Here is a 14,943-nt window from a genome sequence, read left to right on the forward strand (position 1 = left end):
ACCACATCTATTTTAGATCCCATTCCCACCACTTTATTCCAGTCCTGTTTCTCTTCTCTCTGTCCCATTGTCCTCAATATAATACATGAATCCTTGAGCACCGGCATTGTACCAACGGTCCTCAAAACTGCTGCTATTACCCCAGTGCCAAAGAAGCCTAACATGGCTCTCGACAATCTTAACAACTTTCGCCCCATCTCCAACTTACCCTTTCTCTCTAAAATTCTAGAACGTGCTGTCACACTTCAGTTACATAACCACCTCATGACAAACAACCTTTTCGAACCCCTCCAATCTGGCTTCCGTCAACTTCATAGCACAGAAACCGCCCTAGTCAAAGTCACCAACGATCTCCTAATAGCTTCTGATTCTGGTTCTCTTTCCATACTCATCCTTCTTGATCTCAGTGCTGCCTTTGACACTGTTGACCATAACATCTTGCTTTCTCGTCTCGAGACTGTGTTTGGAGTCTCTGACACTGCCCTCAAATGGTTTAAGTCTTACCTCACTGATCGCTGTCACTTTGTCTCTCTCAATGGGTACAGGTCTGAAATTGGTCTTGTCAAGTCTGGTGTCCCTCAGGGCTCAATACTGGGCCCCTTGCTCTTCAGCATTTACATGTTCCCACTTGGTCAGCTTTTAAGATCACATGGCCTCAGCTTTCATTTTTACGCTGACGATACTCAAATATACATCCATACCAAACCCGACACTGATGTGGCTGTCTCTATTCTATCTAATTGCATCTCTGACATAAAAATTTGGATGACTCAAAACTTCCTTCATCTTAACTGTGACAAGACTGAAGTCATGCTTATTGGTACCCCCCATCAACTTCGTAAAGCCAGTCCTGTAACCCTGTCTGTAGTTGGCTCTGTACTTGAGCTCCAATCAAAATTGAAAAACCTTGGGGTTATATTCGATTCTGGCTTAACATTCGACCCACATGTACAGCATACTGTCAAAACATCTTTTTTTCACCTTAGAAATATCACAAGACTACGCCCTATGCTATCATTAACTGTGGCTGAAAAGCTGATCAACATATTTGTATTCTCTCGAATTGACTACTGCAATGCTCTGCTCCCTGGGGTATCTAAATCTACTCTGAACAAGCTGCAGTATGTCCAAAATTCAGCAGCCAGAATCCTGACCAGATCTAGTGCAAGTGTTCACATTACTCCTATCCTGGAGTCCTTGCACTGGCTTCCGGTCAAATTCCGCGTAGACTTTAAAATCCTCATGCTCACCTACAAGGCTTTACATGGCTTGGCACCTCAATACCTGTCTGAACTTTTATCGCCCTACTCCCCACCTCGCAACCTCCGCTCTTCAAATTCTGCCCTCTTTACTGTCCCCCAAGCCCGTCTACATTGTATGGGCGACAGGGCCTTCTCCTGCTATGCCCCCAAGCTCTGGAACTCCTTGCCCAAGGATATTAGAGAGTCACCTTCTCTAAACTCCTTCAAATCCAGTCTCAAAACCCTCCTTTTCAGAAAAGCCTTTACTTAACTGCTTCCATTCTTCACCCCTCTGCTCTTCTTAATACCATCTTCCACGGTCTCCTCTATTGTTATTGGTGTATTGTTGTAATTATAATTGTGTCCTGTCTTGTGAAATTTTCTTATTTATTGTTGTAGTCTTCTTATTTATTGTTATTGTCATCCTGTAAAGCGCTTTGAGAAGCCACCTTTAAAGGCGCTATATAAAATAAAGTTTATTATTATTATTATTATTATTATGGTGGGAAATGATTTAAGATATTTTTTTGCCTTCAGAAAGGAAGCAGGTGCCAGGTAAATGTTTTAAAGCTTGCTCCCTACTCATTCTGTAAACAAGCTCCAATAACAATTTATAGCACAAATTGGGATGTTTTGGACAAGCTTTCCACTCATTGCAGACTCCACTGTAGCTATATTTCTATTAAGCAGCTTTTCTCTAAACATCCTTAAACAATTTATGAACTATTTAACCTTGTCTGCAACATAAAAAGATCTTCTTATTTTTCACTTATTTCTTTGTGCACTGCAGTTCAAGTTGCTCTAAAAACTATACTGTATATTATGCCTGATTTTTTTGCTGTCTTTTACAGACTATCACTGTTTTACTTAGGCAGAGCTTGAGTATCTAATGAACCACAAAGAACTACAGTACATTCAGTACAATGTATGGAAATACTGAAGCAAGAGTGATACGCATTAACATTAAAGCTGATGTTGTACCAGGGTGTCTCACTAAGATAAAAAACAATACGTGAATCCAAACAGAAAAAAGCTTTGCATTCTAGCAAGTACACCAAAACCTTATACTTTATCTGAATAATACTTATGAACTTCTCCTACATTAAGAATAAAGACAAGAATGTTTTAAAAATGTATTGAGTTTTATTCCACACTGTAGTTGTCTTAGTGAATAAATTAAACACTTCTACAATCTCATTTTTACTGGCACTTTTTCAAAGACAATGATAAATTTCCATCTTTACTGAATTTTCTTTTCTGTTGTTTTAGTAATGTCAACAGTTTGAAAAATAACTAAATCTGTAGAACATTGAAGCAGTTTTTCTAGTCCTATTTACCATGAATTTAATATTATTATTCTGAAGGGTACATACATTTTTGACATGCTGTAATAAACATAATGTATTGACACTTTTAATTGGTAAGAATGACTATATTATTTTAATGAAATATTTAAATGTGCATATTATTTTTCTATGTTTCTGTGCAGGTGATCAAACTAATTTGAGATTGGTGGCTGCCACTGTCAATACTAATGTAATGCAGCTCTATTAATACTGTATTTTTAAATGTGCTGTTAACATTAATAACAGATACATATGATATAAAGGTTAACAAAGCAGTTTCACTAGTACTACTAGTGTAGTATGCTAATGTTAGAACAAGAGTCCCTGGTTTGAAAACCACCTCCTCTTGTTCAGTGTAAGAAATGATAAGATTTAAAGCAAATTTATCACACTTCAGGGACCTATCCTAACCAATCTGAATCCTTGTAATAATAATAACAATAATAATAATAATAATTGCTTACACTTATATAGCGCTTTTCTGGACACTCCACTCAAAGCATTTTACAGGTAATGGGGATCCCCTCCACCGCCACCACCAATGTGCAGCCCCACCTGGATGATGCGATGGCAGCCATAGTGCGCCAGAACGCTCACCACACATCAGCTATCAGTGGGGAGGAGAGCAGAGTAATGAAGCCAATTCATAGAGGGGGATTATTAGGAGGCCATGATTGGTAAGGGCCAATGGGACATTTGGCCAGGACGCAGGGGTTACACCCCTACTCTTTTCGAGAAACGCCCTGGGATTTTTAATGACCACAGAGAGTCAGGACCTTGGTTTTACGTCTCATCCAAAGGACAGCGCCTGTTTACAGTATAGTGTCCCCATCACTATACTGGGGCATTAGGACACGCATGGACCACAGGGTGAGCGCCCCCTGCTGGCCCCACTAACACCTCTTCCAGCAGCAACCTTAGTTTTTCCCAGGAGGTCTCCCATCCAGGTACTGACCAGGCTCACACCCACTGAGCTTCAGTGGGTTGCCAGTTGTGAGTTGCAGGGTGATTTGGCTGCTGGTACAGTAGTAGAGTAGTATCAAAAAGTACAGTAGCATCATAATGTACAGTAGTATCAAAAAGCAAAGCATTATGCAGCAGATCACATGGTATAAGCAATAATAGATTATTGGCCTGGTATTAAATAATGGTGAGATACTGTTGATTGTGTAAGGTTTGTTGTAAAAATTCAGATGAAAATCAATAATGTAAAAATAACTTGTGGGAAACCTTCCTGTACCCATCTTTGCTATATACCCATCAACACTATTAGCTTTCATTAAAATAACTCTACAATGCACCTGTGAATAATTCACTACATCTGGCCAGATCATTTTGTTTTATACTGGGAGCCTCCCGAGCCTGTGCCACGTATTTAAGAAGAACACATTCATTCCTAAAATTCAATACTTTGTTTTTATTTCAATTTTTCATTATTACTTCAGAAACTGACTTCCTTTAAGTATCAGTGTTATGTCAATACCACAAAAAGCAGCACACTGAGCCAAGGTTTAAACAGTAGTTTCCAAAAGTGTGATTGGTATCCCACATACCCTTTTTATTCTAATGATAAACTAAACAGAAAAATGGAACCAAAACAGAAATCTGTCTCGATAGCTAAACTGTTTTGGTAAAATTCATTGTGGCTTCGGCCATGAGGTGAAGATAGGGATACAAAGGAAGAGGTTTCTAGACCTTTCTAGATTTTATATTCTTTTTAACAAACCTGAAATATAAAAATGAAACCAAACTCTGTGAAATACATTTTACAGAAATACTGTAGCACCTAGGGAGCTTTTACATTAGCAACATGCAATTGCATTCAATTCACCTGTCGCTTATGATACTTTGTTTAGGACAGAAATATTGTTGCTGTGCCTCTCCTGGGGTGGAAGAAAAAACTCGGCCTGGCAGCAAGGAAATAGAATTGTGAAGAAGATACATAGGAGGGGACCAGTATTCTGACCAGAACCTCTCACCAATGACGATACAGTTACTGCTGCTGTTGTTCAGCCAGACAGCAGCACAAGGACCTACATACTGTATGCAGGCTCTTACTGTGGTCTCTCCTCTGGCACATAATGTTCCACTGAAGCCCGTGACACCCTTCCCTAAATGGCGTGGAAAATTTGTCTTCAATAATAAATTCCTGGCTCGAGCTGTTTTTTTTTCCTTCCAAAAGGAATTCAGATAAGTGGGCTCTTTGGCCTGCAGTATCCAACTCCTGCCTCACATGCTTCAAATTTTCAAAGGAACGCTGGAATGAACATGGAGAAGAAACACAGCAGAGAGCAGAATGCTGATGAACTGAGTTTTGTAACTGCATTCCAGGGAACCACACTTATACCTCTGGGGAAAAAAAAGTGCCTGGTGCTTAAGAACAGTACCATGACATACGGTACTCAGAAATGCAAGGTCAAATGTTTATTATAGACTCATTTTTCTCTTAGTTTTCTTCCTCGTTACAAAGGAAAAATCCAAAGTTTTCAAGTAATGCTTTAAAACCCAGAAGTCATCACTGAAGGAATTTATGCAAAATTATTTTAATAATGCAGGAATATAGTGAAAAGGCAAAGAGAAATTTACTTTTTTCAGTAAAAAGCATGTGGCATAAAGTAACAAAAGGTTTAGGCATCAGCCACCATATTGTATACTGTTTTGGATCTGCAGATATTACAAAGGTTCTTAAGTGGCTCAATCAGTAAAGATACTTGCTCTGAGCCTAGATTAAGATTCTTCGATCCAGAAGGTTCAGGATACAACAATATTTAATGTATGAATCTGCACTCCGTATTTACTTTATGAAAAAATGCTGTACATACCATTCTCTAGACAATGGATCTACAATAAGTTGTGGTACCAATACCACAATAATATGTCAGGCAGCTAATAAAGCTGTGTTTGCATAAATAAAGATGACATTCTGTTTTATTTAAAAACACTGTCTCACAATTCTGCATTCTACACATTTTTGCTAGCAATAATATTCAGTTGTTCTCAAATTTTAATACTTTTTTCTATTGAAAATGTCATTGGCTTTTCAATATCGTAACAGACAGATACATAGGAAAAATAGTATTAAGCTTATGACATTCAATTTATGTTCAGGTACTCTCATGCTTGTTGTGACATGCATTTCAGTAACACTTTAAACCAAAAAAAAGACATTAGCAATTTTATTGCCATTGTATTTGTGACTTGAATTCAATATCAGCATGCATTTCACTGATTGTAAGAGGGATAAAGTCTACATTTCCAAATAAACTCTAGGGTTCACATAAGCATGTCGTATGTTTATCTTATATCATCTCTGATAATTTCAAGATACATACACAAACATCAAAATACTTAACATCAAAAGATACTTATCACACTGTTTATCTATGTATGTGTGTTTAGAAAAAAAGCATAGGAGATAAGATACTGATTAGATGTTTCTGGTTTAATTTGATCAACTGTTCATTCATAACTGATCATGATATACTTTGACTTTTACTGTTGCATAATCACTAAATCATCCATTAAAGGGTTTATCAGACATAGTTTATGAGTGAGGTGATTCAAAACAAGCCTGATGCCGGCCAGGTGTAAACAGTGATATAAGATGCCAAACTTGGTGAAAATCAAGAATAAAAAAACAAAGGAACTAATGTAAAATATTTGTATATGCTATCAAAATAACATCTGTGTGGCACTGCTTTGGCATGTTGAAGGCTAGACTAAATTTCTTCAGGTGGAGCCACCAGCAATTAAGCCAGGTTTTCTTAAGTGACGTTTTGAGTGCACTCAGCTAATTTGTTTGTGTACAATAGACCGATTCATAAGGATGTCCAAAAATGGAACAGGATCCCACAAGACCCTATCAACAACCTGATGCAAAGCACAAGTTACAGATGTGAACAGAGTTATAAGTTATATCACCTTAATGGACAGCAGTGAGTGCAGACGAGCTAATTATTGTGAACAGTCGACCAGTTAGTAGGGATGTCCAAGTGTGAGCAGTAGTGTCTAGCTGCTACAGAACTCTGCTTATAGTGACTGATAGCAGCCTGACAAAACTGATAGCAAGATTGAAAAAGAAATAACTTTCTGAGTCTCTTTTGATGCTCAATATACAGTATATTTCAAAGCATGTAAAGTGAAACCTGTTTACGTTTTGTAAAATGAGTGGGATGAACAATAGGTAATAAAACTCTTCTCTTACATAACTCATTTTTCAGCGTAAACACTCTGGATTATGTGAAAGAATAGTAGTCCTGCGTTGCAGAATCACAGCTACATTACAGGCAGAGTATAATGAAATCTTAGGAATTGATTTTACTAGGACACTTTTACTAGAAGTAGTCAAAGAGAAACCACACAACAGAATTTGATCTTATGACTAAGCACTTTATTACCTATGCAGTCCTAAATAGTGATACATCTTTTTTCCCCCACTTTAATTTCTAACAGTTTTGCTAGACCTTTAAAAGTTTTGAATCCTTATTTACAAGTATAGTATATACTGTACTTTCAGAAAAATACCGACCACAAGACATTATCAGATCATTAATAATTAAAATTACAATTTCAACCCTATATTAAAAAAAAGAATTTAAGTGAAACAAAAGCAAGTAAAAAGCAATGTTTTGATTATAATCAAAATTTACAGACTTCCACACAGGAACTGGACTAAATGTTACATAATACACATGTAATAAAATGTAATAATAATCCTTTTTAACAGCATTTACTGTAATAAACTCCAATATTTCACAAAGTGGACTTTATGTTTTATCAAAGACTTTTGCACTTTGGGAACTCTCTTAAGTCTGATAAGCACCTCTTGGTAACTCAGGAAGGCAGCAGAAATGTTATATTTGTTGTATTTTAAAGCTTTTGTTTTAATCTCCTACATCTGTGAACCCTCCAAGAACTGTGGCCTTTAACTCCAACCCATATTTTCTTTTTCTAAACCTACGCCGTGGGAAAAAATGATCTCACGAGTATGTAACGTCTGTTTCTTGCATCCAAAAATGCATGTCTGACTTAAACCCCTTCAGCTCAATACAGACTGCAGTGATTTGAGTGCACTGACACCCTGAATGTTATTATAAAATGAGGGATATAAACTTAGGGAGTTTAATTAATATTATTTGTGGAAGTTTTAAAATCTTAAAATAATTGATTACATTGTATAAATCTGAAATGTAGGACTCGGAGTTCAGCATGGACTCCAATAGACTATCATTATCATTATTTTAAAAAACATTTCTATTCTTTCTGACACCTCATGAAAGAGACAAATTGAAAGCTCTGTTGTCATCACATTGGAAAGTCAAAGTCTCCAATCTGAAGTGCCAGAAATAACTGCCCCTTGATGGTTGTATGAAATCCATAGCGTACAGTATGTCTTGTTGCAGATAGCTGGCATAACAATGGAACAGAATGAAAACAAGACTTAATGAGCTAGCTGAGTACTAAAACTCACACCGTAACATTTGTTAACAATGGTCCAAGTTAAATGGTGCTTCAAGTCTTGTTTGGATTTCATACAACTTTTTCACTTCTTAGTGTAAAAGAATACAGAGAAAATACAGTCACAGAAATGTGATCAAAAGTTTAAAAAGTGCTTTGCCCCAGATAATGAAGCAAATATTTTCTCCTTTTACCTACAGGAGGTAAGTGTAAGCTTGTTTGATTAAGAATGAGGAGGAAATCACTTCTAAAGTCTCATATGCTGAAATATGTCTCATTCTCATACCCATTCCTAAAGTCACACTGTTACAAGTACTTCAATTATTTTTTTACTTTTTAATTGTGCTGAGCACACTGGTAGCAAGGACATCTGTTTGCTGCAGTGAGGTTGGCATCTACTGTGTGAAGAAAAAGTAAAATATCTATTACTTGAGATAAGTCATGAATGTAGAAACATTCATATTTTTTTTAAAGTTACTGTATATTTCTTTTTAATGATTACAAAATGCAATGTAAAGCTTAAAATGTATTCCATAAAGAAAACAATGCTGAAAATATTCAAGTGTTTGAAGTACAATGATGGGAATATGAACTGCATAATCATATACATGTTTTTGTGTTAGCCTTGACAGTTGTCCTTTTACAAAATAAGATGAACAATTGTCTTGCGATGAGGTAACATAAGATCAGTAGCTGGGCTATTTTTAAACGTGACTCTGAGGATTGACTTGCCACAGTAGGCTTTTCACAGGAATTAACTGGAGTTCCTTCCATTGCTTAAAACAGGCACAAATCCAAACTAATTTTAGAAGCTTGTGAAATGAAAACCTGGATATTTTGCTAGGCATTTTCAAAACACTGGGTTAACTAAGAATGAAACCAATGTTTTTTCTTCTCATTTTACAAAGCATGATCACCATCTTTATCTAAGAGTTTTTTTTAAATATTATCATAGGTTGTAAACATTATTCTAGAAATAATTTTGTCCACCTCCCTCATACACCACCACCAACCCAGTCCTCCAATGTATTCTAATGGTCTCTGAACAAAATATGTCATTAACATGGGCTCTAAAGCAAACAGAATCACAACATACAGTACACAAAATATAGAAATGCTATATAACTTCTTCAGCATTACAGAATATAATGTAGGGCTATCACTAAAATGTAATACATTTCTCACAGTGCTTCATAGGTATAGACAAAACAAATGAATTCTACAGATACATGTGTGGCTGTCTGTGCTGCAATTATGTAACCACCTAGAGTAAATGAATGGAGCTCCAGTGTAAACAAGATGACCATGTGACAGCCTCCTTTGGTACTGAATGTGCACAACTTTTATATAGAGTAGCAAGGGGATAGCAGCAGTAACCATCCACAAAGAAATATGCTAATGTGAATGATTTACAGAGTAGCTAAGCCAGCTACTGCTATATTCCAAACCACAATGTCATATACCACAATGTCATATTATAACACATCAGACCCCCGAGGTCACTCATTGAGAAATGGCCACACTTTACTTTATTTCCCAGAACAACTTTAAACATTCTGTACTTGTCACAATGGACAAAATATCTGTTGAGTTCAGGTCTTTAATACCCATCTTATTCCCTTTCATAACTTAATCACTATCTGTGTATTCTGAAATACAACAATTTCCTCTTTCATACTCATATACTGTACAATATCTTATTCTCAATAAGTATGAGACCAGCTAAAACAGGTACCCTGTGCTATACAGTACATACTGTACAGACTAGCATAATGGTTAGCAAACCACATTTAACAGTAAACAGGTCTGAAAACAAAGAATTGACTGTATTTGTAGCAAACTCATCTGAGAAACCATAGCAGCCAAACTGAGATTCAAACACCTGTAAATGACCAGATAATTAAAATTGATATAGATTACTAAAGTTGGTAAACAACAAGCACTACCAGAGGGAATGATATAAGAACACATTTACATACACATTTATAAATTCAATGAAAGTATGTTGTGCTACAGTATATAGTATTCAATAAATATATAATGCTGTTGTAATTTAAGAAGGCAACAGACCAAGACTGATTATTTATATCACAGCTATTGTAAATACCTCTTGATCAGTCTATGTAATATAAAGAAATATATACTTCAAACACAATTTGCACACCTTTCTTCCCCCAATCTCTTCTATACCAAATAGTACACCTTGCTTTGAACTAAAAACTACATGTTCCCTTGAACAGAAACAGTCTATCCCTCCACACAGATGTGTAAAACAATGAAAGTCCATCTCAATGTAAACAGTTCCTCAGATGCATGAAAGGTACAGTGTACTTATCTTGAAATTACACAAAAGGAGGACATTCTTTGATCTATGTTCTGAATGTCAACTGAAAGTAAGAAAAAAATCAACCAAGTAAAACTAAAGAAGAACATTTAAATATCCTCATGTACTCTCTGCTTTCCTTTCTATCCTTGTGATCTCATAAATTAAGAAATAATAAAACTCATTATGAACTGAAACAGATTGTTTCTCCATAACATTGGAGAATGTGACAATTACAATGATCAAAAAGCACATAAATGCAAGTACTATACCCAAGAAAAGAGGAGGGAATGTCTCACCTTGGCACAAACTCTGAACTGGAATCTGAGCTTCTCCACACAAACCCAGAGGAGTAATTTGCGGGCAACTCCAGAATGCCAGTTCTTAAGATGCTCTTGCTACTACCATAAAACCTCCCTAAATTTAAGTCAGCTGCTTACAACAGTGTAGAAGGCAACAAAAAATTGAAATGAATGTCTTTCTGGTAATAAAACAAAACAAAGCGGGGATGCCACTAGAATTTTAAAAAGGTCTACACGGCTTTTAAGCCAATTCTGTGTTGTGCACAAAGAAAACTTTCTCACGCCCTCCCCCCCCCAGAGAACTTTAAAACAAGGTTAGAAAGTCATACAATCAGTCACTGCCGTAAAAGCCCCAACAAGGAAGAACAAATGCATCCAGTCTTACCTTTTATCTACTTTGTCAGTTAATGGAGCCATTTCTTGGCTGCTTCTCTCTATTTCTGCTTCCTCAGTTTTCCCTAGCCTCACAATCCCTTTAGAAAAAAAATCAAACAGCCTCTGGAAGAACCCTGCAGCCTCCTGCAGCTTTATATACTGGGCTCCTCCTTCTCGAGGTGCCTAAATTTGTTTTGTTATTCATGCAAGTCATTCTGTCACAGGATCATTAAGGCCCGGCCCCCCCTCTTTCCACTGCCTCGCATTCCACTCAATCTGACAAAACACAGACACAATGTTGGGAGGGGTCACCCCACTCAGTTTATTACCTAAAGGGGTAAACTCCAGTGCAAAGCCTCCTGCCAATGTGATGAAGGGGTTCCGTGGACTAAACAAAAAATGCCTTCTCTTAGCCGACGAGAAAAGATTCTTAGAAGAGACAGAGAGCTTTAGCTGTTCATTCTGCTACATTTATTTCCAACACTGTAACCGACAAAGCTGCCCCCAATAGGGGCAGGTCTAGTTTCTGTGGATGATACCAGAACTTGTCAGCCGATTCTAACTGCGGGTCTTTTTCAAAAGAGAGATCCCCGTGGAAACACACCGCATAACAGCAGGTTCAAAACTGAAACAAAGAATTGTCAAACTCCACAGTAAGCAGGGGAGATCAACTCAACTCAGGACTCTCAGGGCTTTAGCCAGCTAGAAATTCTACCAGGCTTGAGCATCATGGACATCAGAACTGAAAGCTATAATTAAGAGTGCTGGCCCTTTGAATAATATTAATATTTAACAGAATAATAGAATAAAAATTTAAAACATTCAAATTGCCAAAGCCTCAAATGTCTAACTAGAATGTGCAATACATACACTTTACCTATTTGCTTTTTCTTTCGACACTACAATGCATGCTGTAACACACAAAAAATGCTTAAGGACAGCTAAAAGGTAACATTTTTCTTCCATTCATTTTCTTACCTCTTCAAGTAATTCAGGGTCGTGGGGGGTCAATACGGGCAAGCAATGGACTCAAGGTGGGATACACCCTGGATAGGACACCATTCCATCACAACATTTTCATGTTTATTCTATTCCTGCATTGCGGAGTATTTAAAGATATCTTTTTCACATTGGACTTACATGTAACAAATCTTTATGTTGTTTTAATGTGAACAGAATCATCCTTCTCATGTACTTGAGATAAAGAACTGATAGCAGGACTGTTGCTGCCATTAACCTGCCACTCAGTTGTCTCCAGACAGACAAGGTAATTATTTGTACTTCTGTACAAGTTTTCTTTTGTACTTCTCTGACTGAAGCAATTGTCCCCGAAGAAATGTGCTTTTATTTTTGCTCAAATGTTACATTCTTTAAAACTGCAGTATCACCTTACTTTGGAAAGAAAATATGCATGCTATATATTACCTGTGGATCTTATATCAAACCTGCTGCTTTTTATTGTTCATGCCAGGGAAACACCTGGCAGATGCCATTAAATATAGGCAAGTGCAGAGTGTTATATGAAAGTAGCACAAATTTCAGATTATAAATACCATATAAGAAGGGAAACATCAAGTTTGGAAAAAGCTACTTTTGAAGTTTTAGATGTTTATATTGACATGTGTTAATCTTCCACCTTCTGTCTTTCACTTCATTGCTCTGCATGTTTATTTTTGTTTTGGTTTCATTTTTGGAGACTCTGAGATGACAGGGACCCTTATGAATTCCATCCCTCTTCTCCCCCACCCAAGTGAGAAGATACTGAAAGAGTTTATCACTCTCTAATTCACTAAAATGTCCACTCTGCTACAGACAGCTATGGATAACAACTACAGCTTGTGAAAAATGAGATGGCAGCGCTAACTTCTCAGATTGCAAGGATAGCAGAGAACTTAAATACTCAGCTGAAAACTATTCAGCAACAGGTCTCTAAATTTTACTACAGTATGTCCTAGGTGAACAATCAGTACAAAGGAAAATACTAAATACACATACAACAAAGTGGAAAGGGTGGAATGCCAAGCAATCAGGCTAGAAGACAGTTAAAAGTAAAATCACATTCAGATTGTGGGTTTATGAGAGGAATCTGAACTAGATTTTCAGTGAGCAATGAAATTAGACTGAAGAATCAAGATACAGTAGATACGGACTGGAGTTTGTCTTCCAAACATCTAGTTATGAATAGCAGCCTATAATACAGTAGATGCTGGCCTACCTCTGACTGTATCATATCAAATGCATCAGATATATTACTATATTCTATATTTAATAACATACCATAATGAGCAGAAGTGGCTTAATGATCAAAATAGGGTGTCACGGTCGTCATCCCTCCTCTAGATGGCGCTTCTACCTTTTTGTATTATGTTTAATTTAAGTACCTTCACCTGTGTCTTCTCCTCCTTTTTGTTATTTAAGCCCAGCATCTCCATAGTTCCCATTCTCAGCTTTGGAAGACGGACGTCTGAACGCCCACCTACCACCGGGTTCAGGAGTAGTCCCGCGAGCATAGGTCTTTTCCCCAAACATCATGACCTCTGAGTCTGGGGCTCGGAGCGCCTAGTCCCATTATGCTTTTAATCTTCCGTGTTCCTGGTTCCACTTCCCCGTTCCCTGCTTTTAACCATCTCCATCAAGGATGGACCTCCTGGCTATTTTGGATTTTGAACTGCTCCCTGCTTACCCCCACTGGACTTCCTTGGACTCATTTGCCTACCCCATGCCCCCCGGGCACCAGATCACTGCATTCACAATCCCCTATCTGTCTACCCGACCTGGTCCTGCTGTGTCTTCCCTGATGTCCTTCTCCAAGCAATTCCAGATTATGCCGTCATGCATAGGGTCTGTAACAACGCATTTCACAGGAGTCTGACCCGGCTACCGTGACATAGGATTCTTTTTCCTCTTATTTGCCCATTGTCTAAATTCCCTGTTCACACTTGGTACTCTTGCTGAATGAGGACTCGTTGGCAGCATTTAAAGAATTGTTAGTGCATATATTTTATATTCTGTCAGGTAGAAGTGATTTATTTAGTCTCACATTAACATGCAGTACAGTCACAGAATATCTGAAATATACAGATTTATGCCAGTTGATTTTAATTAAGGCATATGGCAGTAATTTGTTTTTCTGGTATAGTATATGTCACTAATCATTTTGTCTCACATACACCAGTAATTTAGTTCTTAGCATGATATATGTCTGGCCACCTGTTTTTTTCATTCGGGTACAGTATGTATAATTATTTTGGCTTGCAACGTGCAACTTACTGTACAGTGACTCAGCTGTAGGGAGGGTGTGACATACAATCCTAAGAACTTTCCCATATTCCCAGTGAGTGAACCACTCAGGCCTTTGCATTCTTGTTCTTCTAGTGTCAATATTGTTACATTAACACATATTTGTAGGATAAACTACACAGCATGCAGGGGAAATCAGGAGTCACTGACTCCTGACAGTAAATTTAAAATTTAATTAAGAGCAGTTAATTGATTTAAGGACATAATATAAGCATATTTCATGATGATTTCTTTCATGTCATTTTTAAACATAGTTAAAAGAAAATCAGAACAGACTGCTTTGGTCTGGAATAATAAGTGTTTTTTTACTTGGATCATTGCTTTCTCTACATAGAAATTACTGAGATCATTCGCCAGTGTCAGCAAGGGGAAAGTACCAAGCCAATGGCCAAACTAGTATTCTCTTCTATGGAGATGTGTATCATCTTGACAGAAAATACTGGAATGTCATGTGAGAGGGTGATGATAACCTCCTCACTGCTGTGACATTTCTGTCCTGTCTTGTCCCAGTTGTGCATTAGCTCCCTGCCAGCCTGACGACTACAACAATAAAATTAGATGGCTTGTTTAATGACTTCTCAGGGCTGAAAGCACAGAGA

General features: G+C 37.3%; 1 protein-coding gene across 30 annotated transcripts in view; it reads right to left on the reverse strand.

Moving 5' to 3' along the window:
- LOC102698616 (sorbin and SH3 domain-containing protein 1) overlaps window positions 1-14,943 on the reverse strand; it is a 185,985-nt gene that overhangs the window by 72,154 nt on the left and 98,888 nt on the right. For 10 of the 30 annotated variants that reach the window (XM_069189143.1, XM_069189138.1, XM_069189133.1 and 7 more), the window contains exon 1: window positions 11,055-11,219. The exons of 5 other annotated variants lie outside the window; for them this stretch is intronic. In XM_069189143.1, coding sequence (XP_069045244.1) covers window positions 11,055-11,086 — 32 coding nt within the window. In that variant the 5' untranslated portion in view covers window positions 11,087-11,219. Of the gene's footprint in view, window positions 1-11,054; window positions 11,226-14,943 lie in introns of those variants that run through there. 15 more of the 30 variants (XM_069189130.1, XM_069189144.1, XM_069189141.1 and 12 more) reach the window with 7 other exon arrangements.

This window comes from Lepisosteus oculatus, chromosome 4, assembly GCF_040954835.1.
Source record: "Lepisosteus oculatus isolate fLepOcu1 chromosome 4, fLepOcu1.hap2, whole genome shotgun sequence".
NCBI classification, from domain to species: Eukaryota; Metazoa; Chordata; class Actinopteri; order Semionotiformes; family Lepisosteidae; genus Lepisosteus; species Lepisosteus oculatus.